This window comes from Panthera uncia, assembly GCF_023721935.1.
Source record: "Panthera uncia isolate 11264 chromosome B2 unlocalized genomic scaffold, Puncia_PCG_1.0 HiC_scaffold_24, whole genome shotgun sequence".
NCBI lineage: Eukaryota > Metazoa > Chordata > Mammalia > Carnivora > Felidae > Panthera > Panthera uncia.
Window position 1 is genome coordinate 93,232,180 of NW_026057580.1, and position 13,682 is coordinate 93,245,861.

Sequence of the window (13,682 nt, forward strand, 5' to 3'; positions counted from 1 at the left end):
TCACCAAAACTAAAGGAGAAGCCCGACTAATGGAAAGGTTACATTTCCTGTTAGACTAGCAAGTTGCTACACATTTTACAGTTACCATACTTCGGATAATGATTACTACAAAAAGACCAAAGATTTTATTACATTATGGGTGTAAGAGTAGCCCCAGCGCAAACAGTGACCGGACCATCAAATATGTGAAGACTAGGACCAAATTTTACTCATCACTAAAACCCACCAACCTCTACTACAGCACTATCCATAGAAGGTACTCTTTCAGTTATTACCCGGGAAAACATATCACCCCAAACTTAGTGACATAAAAAAAAACAACCATTTAATTGTGCTCACAGATTCTCTGGGTACTGCAGGGACGGTTTGTGCCTGCTCCACGATCTCCAGGGCCTCGGCTTGGAAGAAATCAGGGACGTCTGGAGATGATGCAGTGGTAATGGTGGGGAGGCAGCATGGGCTGAAAACGCGGTCACCCACATGTATAGGGGTTGAGGGTGATGCCAGCTGTCAGCCCAGACAGCTTGGAACCTACACATGGACCTTCATGGAGCTGCCTGGGCTTCCCTTCAGCCTGGTTGTTGAATTACAAGAGAAACTGGCCCAGAGAAAGAATCAGGTGGAAGTCCTTCATGATCTAGCCTCAGAAGTCACATAGTGTTACTTCTACTGTACTCACAAACCTGTCTTGTCTCAAGAAAAGGAAGCACAAGACCTCCATCTCTTGGTGGAGGGGGGTGGGGAGTGGGAGTGGGGAGGCATCAAAGTCACATGATAAGAACGGCATGTTGGATAGGAGATGATATTGCAACTTCTTTTGGGAGTGAAATCTGCCCCAAGTATGGAATAATCAGTGAGTGACCCAATGATATCAATAATGAACATTAGTGCTTCTCTCAACTATTTGAGTTCTTTGAGAACACATCGGGATTGTCCTTTCCCACCTCCTTGAGGTTCATCAAGGCCCTATGGTTTGCTTCCATCAGTGAAATATGAATGGAAGTGACTCGTGTAACTTACTGCAGGAAGCCTTTAGTTGATCTTCACGATTCACAGATTCTGTATTTGCAGTCACCCACTTGCTGGCATGTATTTGTAATCCCAAATCAATACTCACATCACTTTCTTGGTCACTGGTGGGCATCTGCACGTGGAGAGGAGAGGGGTGAGAAGTTGGGAGCTCTGGATGCACACGCTCCCAGCTGAGGCCCAATAGGGCGGAGCTCAGCCTTCTGGTTTCAGCTCTCACGCAGTAAACAAGTGTCCTTTCTGCAGTCTAGGTAGTGCTATGTTTTTCACAGTTTTGTGCTTCTTGTGGATTTTGTTGCTTAAAATGGCCCCAAACATAGCGCTGAAGTGCCGTCTCCTGTGCCTCCGTGCAGGAAAGCTGGGATGTGCCTTTTGGAGAGAGTATGCGTGTTATACAAGCTTCATTCAAGCATGAGTTCCAGTGTTGTTGGTTGTGAGTTCAGTGTTAATGAATCAACAATATCTGTTAAATAAGATACCTTTATACAAGGGCACCTAGAAGACAAGGGACCACAGGCTCACAGGAACCTAACTCTGTATTTCCTCTAGAAGCAAGAGTTTAGTATTCAATAATTCAATGTTCGTGATGACGTTATAGAACAAAGCTGCTGCCAGTAATGAGAATTGGCTGTGATTATGCTGCAGGGCTCCGCGGGGCTCTCTCCCCGTGTGCTGGGGTGAAGGGAGACACCTGCTGGTAGAACTGAGCCACGGGGCGCCACCTGTGCCCCAAAGCTTAACTAGAACATCTCCTTCACAGTGTCATACCAACATTGATTAAATATGAGCTAATAGGAGCGCCCTGCTGACTCAGTCGATGGAGCATGTGACGCTTGATCTTGGGGTTGCGAGTTCGAGCCCCACACTGGGTGTCGCGATTGCTTAGAAATGAGATCTTTATGTATGAGCTAATAGAACAATTTTACCATAATTAATCAAGAAGAAAACTAGCTGGCTTATTCTGACATATGGGTATAAAACTTGAGCCTTCTGAATGTCATTAAATCCGTTCTAATTGAAATCCTATTATTTGGAAATAAATCCTTTTCTTTCCCTCCTTCTGTTCTTTAACACGACTAATTATCACCTTATAACTATAAATAACTCAGCAGAGTCACCTGCTGTTACCTTCATTAATTGTACCTTCCACACCCTATTAAATGAACGTCTCCAAATTAAATGAACGTCTGTTTTTTTATAAATAAAAGGCTCCCCCCCTTAGAAAAGGCATTGAGAACTGTAAAAGGTACTCTGCAGAGGAGAAGAACAACAGATTTCTTAAACAACAATGTATACTATTTCCTTTTTCTCTCAAAATTTTCTGCAGAGCGAAATTGTATTCCCGACTTTGCAAAGTCACCTACGCAGTGGATCACACGTTATATAGGTTAAAAGCAACGGGCTGTTTTTTAAGAAACAGTCAAAACTCATTACTTAGCCTTCACTAAATAATTCAAACTTAGGTCGGCATAATAACATATTTGATGTAAACACTAGCAAGTGTCGTGTGTCCAAAGGCCACTGCACACTTGTTAGGGCAGGGAGGGAGAAAAGAAAAAAGAGAACATCAATTGCTTTGCAAGCAGAACCGTACAATGGGATATCATCCGACAATAAAAAAAGAACGAAATACTAGCACATGCTACAACATGGATGACTCTTGAAAACATTACACTAAGAGAAAGAAGTCAGCCACAAAACACACATTCTACTCCGCTTATGTGAAATGCCCACAATAGGCAGAGCCACCGAGATGGAAAGTAACTTAGTGATTGCCAGGGGCTGGCTTACTCTTGCGTTTTTAGCTCATTAAAGAAATATGCTTTGGAAGAGAAAAATAATGAGATCATGAAAGACTTAATGTGTAAAGACAGGGACTCTGCTCAGGGCGTTTAGCAGAGTCTAGAGGAGGGTGGTTTGCAACGATTCAAATGCCCATCCACCGATGAAAAATATTTTCCAGTGGAATATTTGTCAGCCCCAAAAAGGAATGCAGTACTGAAGCATGCTACAACACGAATGGATGAAACTTGAAATATTTTGCCCAGTGAGACAAGCCCCTCATAAAGGACCACGTGCTGTCTGCTATGGTCTGTAGGTTTGCATCTCCCCGAAACTCACATCTTGAAAACCAAATGCTCAGTGTGATGGTATTAGGAGGTGGGGCCTTTGGGAGGTGAGTAGGTCAGGAGGGCAGACCCCTTCATGAACGGGGTGAGTGTCCTTGTAAAAGAGGCCAGAGAAAGCTGCCTTGCTCCTTCCACCTTGTGAGGACAACAGCAGCAGTCTGCCACCAGAAGGGCCTCAGGTAACTCTCTGGCGTCCTGATCTGTGACTTCCAGCCTCCAGAACAGTGAGAAAGAAGTTTCTGTTGTTTATGAGCCACCAGTCTGTGGTGTTTTGTTACGGTGGCCTCACAGATTAAGACGCAGCACTATTTCGTTTATTTGAAAGGCCAGAAAAGGCAAACCTACAGAGACAGAGGGCAGATTAGTAGTTGCCTAGGGCTGGGGATGTGGCACTGGGGAGTGACAGCTAAAGAAGTTGGGGTTTGGGGGATGGGGAGAGGTGACAACAATGCTCTAAGGTTGATTGTAGTGATGGTTGCATAACTGTAAATATACTAAAAACCACTGAATGGTACGCATTAAACGGGTGGATTTTATGGTATGTGATTTCCATCTCAATAAATCTCTTAGAAAAAAATAATGAATCTAACAAAACGTTTGTTTTAAAGGCACTAGAGACCTGTGGCTGTACCTCCCCCATTTCTCTGTCCCCCTTTGACCTCCCTCTCCCCAGCCTGAAAGTTCTAGTTGGACCGACTTAGAGGTTTGGGGGTCATTTCAAGGAAAGGTCAGTAAACAAGGACACTTAAAGATCGTCTCGAGGCACGACTGGGGCGCCATCTGCCTCCTCCTGCGAGGGACCCTGATGGCTGTCTGGCACCTTGGACACCGTCTAGGTGTGAGTAGGAGGGCCTCACGCCCCTGGCCGGGCCCCTTTCCAACTCGCGCATGGAGCCCTGGGCCCACGAGGTGCCAGCAGGCACAGGCGAGGTTGGAGCCGGCAGGCGCCAGCCCACCGTCGCCCTGGGAGGGCAGGCTCCCTCCCGCCTTCGCGGAGCGCACCTAGAGTGCTGGCCGGCGCTCCCGCCGCTCCCCGGGAGCAGCCAGGTCTGCAGAACCGGCTCCCAGCGCGGGTGGAGCCGCGGAGACCTTCCCGAACCGGTTACACCAGAAAGCCCGAAAGCCAGTTGCTTTGTCCTCCACCGCCCCGCTCCCACAGTGGACACCTTGGCGTGCCTGTTAATTTAAAAAGCAAGGGCGAGGGAGGGAGTCCGAAAGGAAGCCGGGCCTAAGCGGACCCTGCAATCCGGACCCCGGCTCTCACCCCTGCGGAGGGAATCCGACCAGGGGGCGCGGCCCCGGCGGGAGCAGCTCGGGTGGGAATCCGGGCTCCCGCGGACGCAGCGCCCCCTCCCGGCCCAGGCCGGGGCGGCTCCCGTGGACGCGGGTCCCCGGCACCGAGGGGAGGAGGGACGCGCGTCGACGCGGTGACCGGGGCGCGGGGCAGCGCGGGGGCGGGGACTCGGGGGCCGGGGCAGGCGGGCGCGGCTCGCACACGCAGCGGGGCGGCCCGGAGCGGCCCCGGCGCGGCCCCTTCCTGGTCCCGCTCGCCAGCCTGTCTCCCCGGAGCGTCGGCGCCGCCTATGGCCGAGGTGCTGGAGCCGGACCCCGCTACAGCCGAGCGCGCGGCGGTCCAGGCCGTGGAGACGCCGGGCTGGACGGCCCCGGAGGACGCGGGCCCCCAGGTAGGCGCCTCCCACGGGCGCGGAGGGTGCGGGCCAGAGCGCGCCGGATGATTTGCGGTGGGGCCCGCGGGTACAAAGTACAATTTTTGAAGTCGTCTGGGCCCCCAGATGGGGAAATGCTGCCCAGATGGGGAAATTCGGTCGGTTAGCCGTAATCTGTGGCTACATCTTCACTTCTCTTGAGGTTAAAAAAGAAAAACGAATTATCCGCAGTGGGACCCTCCCGGCCCAGGGGACGTAACAGATGCTCCGTCTCAACGAGAATAGAGCCGACCGACTCCACCACCCCTGCGTGTGGGGCCGAGGCCTCCAGCGGCTCAAATCCAAGGATGGGAGCCTCAGGGGAGGGGCCCTGCCCGGTTCTAAGGAACCAGAACCAGACGCCCATCCCAGCGGGGCGCAGGTCCCGAGATCAAGGGCAATCCTGGTGGACCCGAGACCAAGTCACCTGTTCTGTTGCCTCTCACGTCCTGCCTTTTTAGAATTGCTTCCCAAGTTTCCTCTGTTCTATTTTAGCCCGGAAGTTACGAGATCCGACATTATGGACCAGCCAAATGGGTCAGCACTTCCGTTGAGTCTATGGACTGGGATTCAGCCATCCAAACTGGTTTTACGAAGCTGAACAGCTACATTCAAGGCAAAAATGAGAAAGGTGAAGACAATTTACCTTATAAATTATATATATAGTGGCTGAGTGCCCAGGCTTATTCTTGCGTTTTAGCTTACTAAAGAAATATACTTTGGAATAGAAAAATAATGAGATCATGAAAGACTTAAAGTGTGAAGACAGGGACTCTGCTCGGGGCCCTTAGCAGAGTCTAGAGGAGGGTAGTACTGGGTAGTGCTTTTCAGCCTCTGTTCTTGTCTGTTTCTGCCGGATGAACTGGGCCTCTGTGTAGCTAGTGTTAAGTCCTTTTCATGGCGAATGCTTCCAGATAATTTGGTGACTGCTATGGTAAGAGTCATCAGGAGGTAGGAAGGTACAAAGAACACAAGATCCAGGGTCTCCAGACATCTGGTTCGGGCTCTGGTGCTACTTATGTTTTACCAGTTCACTTAGTCTACGGGATCTCAGTTTCTGAATTGTAAAACGTGACAAATAGACTGGACTCTATGGTCTCTAATTTTCCTTTCTATCCCTAAAACTAGAATGTATTAACCAGAAATATTAATAGTACAGAAAGTGCTTAATGTGGCCAGTGGATAATTGAATCATTTTCCCTTTTTTATTATTATTTTGAGAGAGAGTGCATGAGTGAGCATGAGTGGGGCAGGGGCAGAGAGAGACAGAGAGAGAGAGACAGAGAGAGAGAGAATCCCAGACTGCACATAGTGCAGAGCCTGACATGGGCTCAAACTCACAAACTGTGAGGTCATGACCTGAGCGGAACTCAGGAGTTTGACACTTAACCGACTGAGCCACGCAGGCGGCCCTTGCCCTTATTTTTTAAAGATGCAAATTATCTTAAAGGTAAATTTTATGCCGGTAGCGTAAGGTAAGTCAGGAAACTCAGATCAAAGAAATTAATAGATTCAGTCTTTAGAAGTAGCCATGCAGATACTAAATCTGCTTTCACGGTCCTTTCATGGTATTTAAACTCATTATTTTATGGCCCAGAGATGAAAATGAAGATGACCGCTCCAGTGACAAGCTACGTGGAGCCCGGTTCAGGCCCTTTTAGCGAGTCTATCATTACCGTTTCCCTGTACATCCCCTCTGAACAGCAACCTGATCCGCCCGGGCCTTCAGAGTCAGATGTCTTCATTGAAGACAGAGCAGAAATGACCGTGTTCGTCCGGTAAGTGGTAGATAACTTAGAGCCCTGCGGACTGCCAGTTTTCCTTGCCTGCACTCAGTTTAGCTCCTGTGCAGTTTCAGTAGGCTTTTCGCCCTTGCACAGAAAAGAGGTCTGATGCATTTTGTGGTGTTTTCCTGCTGGGTTAGTTTTACGTGTTACTAAGGGTCTCTTGCAAGGTTATAATCACTTCGTGTCATGAAGAGTCTGTGTCACAGACCTTCCGCAAATAGGACGCGATGCACGTCATTCTCAAAGCACAAGACTGCCCTTACCTGCCATCGAGGTAAACCGGTACGAAAATCCTAACACGTGGTGCGCGGTATCCCTCCTCCCGGCTTCGAGGTTCTGAGAGCCCCAGACTCTTCCCTGCGTTCTCCGGCCCAAGGGATGGTACCCGCTTCCTGCAGTTACTGCCTCTGTTAGTTGAGTGGTTCCTATGTACCGTTTCAGACTTGCAGCACCTGTTTGGTGCATTCCTTCAATTCTCTCTGTTGAAATTTAAAAGCACACACAGAATGTGATAACAGTCTCATATGGGAGTCCCTTTATTCCGTTCTGTCCCTCTTGTCACCACCAACCTACTAAAAGCATCTGTTTCTCTGTCTGTTTCCCATGTACTCCTCAGAACACCACCGTCTGGAAGAGACCGCACCATCTCCTTGAAACTGCCCTCGCCACCCTTGGCAGTGCCCTTGCATTTGTCACATGATGGCAGTCCTTGCCCGCGTGACCCCTGAAGCCTTTGTGTATCGTATATTGACTTTGTATATTGACTAATCTATTCTCTGGATACTTACACAGCCTGTTAAGTCTGAGAACGTCACTCTCTGGCCGTTCGTCTCGTCCTGTTCCTCTCTCTCACCTGTCCCTCTCTCTCATCCTGTTCCTCTCTTTCACCCAAGAATGCTCCACATTGACCCTCATGTCAGAACAGACTTACTCTGGGTGATCTGTTTACAAAGCTCTAACCCCCTGTGTCCCGTGACTCTCCTATTGTCTCTAGCCCTGATTTCTCTACTTGTTGGACATTTCCATGTGAAGGGTGTGGGGATTAAACTCAACAGCTCTAAAAATGAGCCTTCGCCCAGTTGCCAGTTTATAGGGGCAGTGATCTTCTAGTGGCTGTCTCAGAAAAGGACCTCATTTGACAATAAATTTCATATATTGAAAACATAAAATAAAATAAACAGTCAAAGAGCTATAAAAAAGAAAAAAGAAAAGAAAAGGGCCTCATCAGCCAGACAGCCTCCCCAGCAGAGGTCTCCACGGCCACCGGCAGCGCACTCTTCCCTGACAACTGATTGCCAGATCTGGTCCATTCTCCTTGGAAATGATCCATGATTCTGTTCCCTTCTCTCCATCCCTGGGACTTCCTCAGGACCTCATCTTACGGGAACCACACCCAAGTCATCTTCGTGGACCCTAGTGCTTGGCACAGTGCCCGATCCCCCGCAGATGCTCAGATGTTTATTCATCTCCGATCTCGTGTGTTCTGCCTCAGCAGCCTCCCGGCTGTTGGGAGCAACCTGCCCGCCGTTCTCTTCCTGTCCTGCTCCACACTGGAGTCCTTGATCTTCCTTACTACAGCAGCAGCAAAGCGATAAACCCCAACCTGGGACTTCACTAAAAATCTCTGTGGCTTTCACTCGCCTCAGGGTGAAGTTCGGATTGTTCACGATGTCTTTTATCACGTGACCCAACCCCATCTCCCCACTGGTTATGTTCCCCTGACCTTCCCACCCTTCACTGAGCGGGCCATTTCTTCCATCTCTCTCTCTGCCCTTTTAAGTTCTGATTTAAGTTCCAGTTAGTTAACGTACAGTGTAATGTTAGTTTCAGGTGTACGATACAGTGACTCAGCACTTCTACACTTTACCCCGTGCTCATCATAGCAAGTGCCCTTCTTAGTCCCAGTCACCTATTTAACCCATCCCCCCACCCACCTCCAAACCATCAGTTTGTTCTCTATTGGTAAGAGTTTGTTTTTTGGTTTGCTTCTTGTTGGGTTTTTGTGTGTGTGTGTGCCTTTGCTCATATGTTTTGTTTCTTAAATTCTACATATAAGTGAAATCATATGGTATTTGTTTTTCTCTGGCTTATTTCATTTAGCATTATATTCTCTAGCTCCATCCATGTTGTTGCAAATGGCAAGATTTCATTCTTTTTTATGCCTGAGTAATATTCCATTGTGTGTGTGTGTGTGTGTGTGTGTGTGTGTGTGTGTGTGTATACGCCACATATTATGTATATGCCACGTCTTCTTTATCCATTCACCAATTGATGGACACTGGACGCTGGGCTGTTTCCATGCTTTGGCTGTTGTAGATAATGCTGCTATAAACATCAGCGTGCATGTATCCCTTCAAACTAGTATTTTTGTATTCTTTGGGTAAATACCTAATAGTGCAGTTGTTGGATCGTAGGGTAGTTCTTTTTTAACTTTTTGAGGGACCTCCATACTGTTTTCCAGAGTGGCTGAACCAGTTTGCATTCCCACCAGCAGTGCAAGAGGGTCCCCCTTTCTCCACATCCTTGCCAACACCCGTTGTTTCTTGTGTTGTTGATTTTAGCCATTCTGACAGGTGTGAAGTGATATCTCATTGTAGATTTGATTTGCATTTCCCTGCTAAGTGATGTTGAGCATCTTTTCATGTGTCTATTGGCCATCTGTATATCTTTTTTGGAGAAATGTCTATTCGTGTTTTCTTTTTTTTTTTTTTTAATGTTTATTTACTTATTTTGAGAGAGAGCAAGAGAGAGACCACGTGATTTGGGGAGGGGCAGAGAGAGGAGGAGAGAGAATCCAAACAGGCTCCATGCTGTCAGTGAAGAGCCCAATGTGGGGCTCTGTGCATGTTTTCTGCCCATTTTTTAATTGGATTATTTGGTTTTGGGGGTGTTGGGTTTTATAAGTGCTTTATATAATTTGGATACTAAGCCTTTATCAGATATCTTACATGAAAATATCTTCTCCCATTCCATAGGTTGCCTCTTAGTTTTGTTGATTGTTTCCTTCGCTGTGCAGAAGTTTTTTTTATTTTGACATAATCCCTATAGCTTGTTTTTGCTTTTATTTCCCTTGCCTTAGGAGACATACCTAGAAAGAAGTTGCTGTAGGTGATGTCAAAGAAGTGACTGCGTGTGTTCTCTTCTAGGATTTTATGGCCTCAGGTCTCACATTTAGGCCTTTAACCCATTCTGAATTTATTTTTGTGCATGGTGAAACAGAGTGGTCCAGTTTCATTCTTTTGCATGTTGCTGTCCAGTTTTCCAACACCATTTGTTGAAGACACAGTCCAATATTCCATTAGATATTTGTTCCTTCTTTGTCAAAGATTAATTAACCATATAAATGTGAGTTCCTTTCTGGGTTTTTTATTCTCTTCTACTGATCTATGTGTCTGTTTTTGTGCCAGTACCATACTGTTTTGATCACTATGGCTTTGTAATATAACATGAAGTCTGGAATTGTGATGCTTCCAGCTTTGCTTTTTCTTTTTCAAGGTTGCTATGGCTATTCAGGGTCTTTTGTGGTTCCATACAAATTTTAGGATTGTTTGATCCGGCTCTGCGACAGATGTCGTTGGTACTTTGATAGAGATTGCATCGCATGTGTAGATTGCTTTGGGTAGTATTGACATTTTAACAATATTTCTTCTTCCGGTCCATGAGCATGGAATGTCTTTCAATTTCTTTGTGTCTTCTCAGTTTCTTTCATCGGTATTTTTTAGTTTTCAGAGTACAGGTCTTTCATATCTTTGGTTAGGTTTATTCCTAGGTATCGTATTGTTTCGGGCACAGTTGTAAATGGGATTGATTCCTTAATTTCTCTTTCTTCTGCTTCGTTATTGGTGTGTAGAAATGCAACTGATTTCTGTACGTCGATTGTATATCCTGCGACTTTGCTGAATTCCTATATCCGTTCTAGCAGTGTTTTGGTGGAGTCTTTCGGGTTTTCTATCTATAGTATCATGTCATCTGCAAAGAGTGTAAGTTTTACCTCTTCCCTGCCAGTTTGCATATATTTTAATTTCTTTTTGTTGTCTGATTGCCGTGGCCAGGATCTGCCACATCTCTTTACCTGTGACCTCAGGCAGGTTTACTCACATGTTCTTTGCCTAAAGCTCTTCTTTTGTAAGATGTGTATAGTCACAGTGCCTACCTGTCTCATAGGGTTGCCATGACGATTACATCAGTTGATGTCTGTTAAATACTTAAAACAGACACACGGTCTTCCTACTAGCTCTAGCTTCCTCTTTCTCCTCTTCCTGGAGCATCCACTTTTCCCCTTCAGGACTTGTATCAAATAGTACCTCATCTGTGATGCCTTCCTCAGTTTCTCCCATCAGCCAGCCACTCTGTTCTCCTATTATTCTCAGTTATAATGATCTGTGTACAGCCTGTAACTTTCTCAAGAACACAGCAACATGGTACATGTTCATATCCTGCAGCTCCTGGCAAGGGCAGGTGCGTGGGAAGGCAATCAGATGTTTGTGTACTGAGTAAAGCTGTGGATGGATCACTGTAGAACAATGTGTCTTCGGAAAACAAAAGATGATTTCTAACTAGGGGGCTCAAAACTTGATTTCAAGGAAGAAATGGGATCTGAAAGTCCGTTCCCTTTCGGCAGAGCATACTAAAAGTTGGCTCTTGGTTAAGGAAATATTAAATGTAGGAAGCAAAATATTTCTCAACACGTGGTTCAGAGTTATAATTATCAGTCAACATTCTGAAAATTAGAACCGTGTTATCAATTTATCTTCAGTGTTTTATTTCATGTACATGTACATACATCGATTCCTACACCATTCAGTGAGGATTTGAAAGATACTAGGTGTCTGATGAACATTGTTGAATGAAATAGACATGGTTTGTACCCTTGAGAGCTTACATCTTAGCTGAAGAATAGTAGGACTAATCATTCCATTGGCACATTGATAATAAAGCTTATGCTACAGAAGGCATAATGGGAATATGTTTTATTTTCTGTGTTTCCCATTCTTAACCTTCAAAATCAAATTCATCATGTTTACATGTCGGCAACTCAGCTAGGTCTATGTACCATCATAATTTAACCTCAGGACATTTTTGTTTGTATACTTTAAAATCTATACTTAAACTTTTATTCTCTTTCCCCACTTTTTATTTAAATCTTCTGCCTGTCTTTTCTTCCCCATCCCCATAGCAACCGCCTAACTGGCTCCTTCCCTCCAGTCTATTTTCCATCTGTCTTTCCCAGATCCTATCAAGTTACTTTTCTGCTCACCATCCTTCAAATAATCTCCGAAGGCCTTGGGATGACATACAAGTCTCTTCTTTCTGGCTCTGACTCACCTTTCAGAGCTCATTTTGTGGCTCACTATGAACATGCTTTGTGTTTTTGAACTTCTGTTCATTTTCTTATCCTTCGCCATTTTCCCTTTTTCTACCCAGCAAGCCCATCCATTCCAGACCCAACTCAGAGGCTATCCCTTACTCCTGGGTCAGTCGTATCCTCAGTGTTCCCAAGCATATTGATCCTGTCTCTGTTAAATCTCTTCTCGGACTAGATATAAAGAGCTGCCTAAATGTTCCTCTATAAATTCTTACATTCGAAACTGTATCATACTCATCTGTAATGTAGAGCCTACCCTTTTCCCCAGGAGAGGAAGAAAGGGGAAATATTCCACAGCAAACTGAAAGTCTGAAAGGGAATCTTCTAAGGGGCTTTCATTGTCACCACTGACCAGCAGCATCAGCATTGTTGGGAGCTTGTTAGGAACGCGGTTGCCCGGGCCCCACCCCAGACTTCCTGAATCAGCATTTTAGCAAGTTTCCCAGGTCACCTGTACGCTCCTTAGTCTGAAAAGCAAGAGTTAGAGCACGAAATGGTGAAAGTCCCAAATCTGCCTGCCAGCAGATGGGACACGTGCCTCCTCCGGGGTCTCCTCAGTGCGGCCACTTCGAGAATGGACACCAGAGGAGAATGCTGGGAGGCGGCGGGGGAGGGGGCGGGGGGAGCTTGGGAGCAGCACTTGAGAGTACCGGCTTCTGCTTGCCTCTTCAGACTGACCTTTATGTCCGCATGCGACTCATTCGTGGTTATTTGCTTTCTCCTTCGCAGGTCTTTCGATGGATTCTCCAGTGCTCAAAAGAATCAAGAACAACTTTTGACATTAGCAAGCATGTTGAGGGAAGAAGGAAAAGTTTTCAATGAAAAGGTTTACTATACCGCAGGCTACAACAGTCCTTTCAAGTTGCTTGATAGAAATAATGAAGTGTGGTTGATTCAGAAAAATGAACCCTGCAAAGAAACTGAATGAGGGGAAAAAGGAAGTACCATTGCTTAGCATAGATATCCAATGTACCGACATGTAAAATACAGGTCTAATATCCCCGCCCGAGAGAACTATGGTGATTTGAGCTGATTTCCAAGGTGCCTTTTAATGCTTGAAGCTTTATCTAGATACACAGGTAACAGGGGAGAGTCTTCTAGAAACATGAGAAGCAGTCACAGCTCTGGAGCGTGGGTATTTCTGTGAGGGTCCAGGAAGTGTCTTATGGCTTGACCCTTCTTCGCCGTATCACAATCATGTTGGCCTTTTTTGACTTGAATTTATGTCATTTGGATGTTATCCCCTCTAGCTATTATCAATAAAAATGCTAACAAGGTATCCTGTGTGGAACAGTTCGGCTCTCAAGCCTAGAGAGGTGACCTTCAGCTGAGAACAAAAATCAAATTCTTTTGCACCTTTTAGGTTGTGATTTTTGATACGAGACAAGCTAGGTTTCTGGCTTTGAAATTATTATGGATATAAAATTTCAAAATCTCAGGCAATTATTTTTCCAAAGGTATTTGTTTGCACTGATGATTTACTGGTTTTTTGCCAAAAAGAAATTAAATTTCTTTTTCAGCTCACTTAACAAAACCAACTGGAGGACTCCTTCTAGCCCTCCTACTAGAATATCCACGGTACCAGCCTCTACTGGTAGGAGGTAAATATTTCTAATATTTCCTCTAGAGTTCTATATAAAATAGACATCTCTTATGCAATAAATTC

The 13,682-nt window shown here is 45.9% G+C and overlaps 1 protein-coding gene across 1 annotated transcript; it reads left to right on the plus strand.

The window, feature by feature from the left end:
* Positions 1–4,547: 4,547 nt before the first annotated feature.
* HEBP2 (heme binding protein 2) lies at positions 4,548–13,295 on the plus strand. Its single transcript, XM_049654442.1, has 4 exons — positions 4,548–4,843; positions 5,360–5,495; positions 6,462–6,642; positions 12,746–13,295. Exons 1-4 carry the CDS (start codon positions 4,742–4,744, stop codon positions 12,942–12,944), a joined length of 618 nt encoding a protein of 205 aa, XP_049510399.1. The 5' UTR covers positions 4,548–4,741; the 3' UTR covers positions 12,945–13,295.
* Positions 13,296–13,682: the final 387 nt, after the last annotated feature.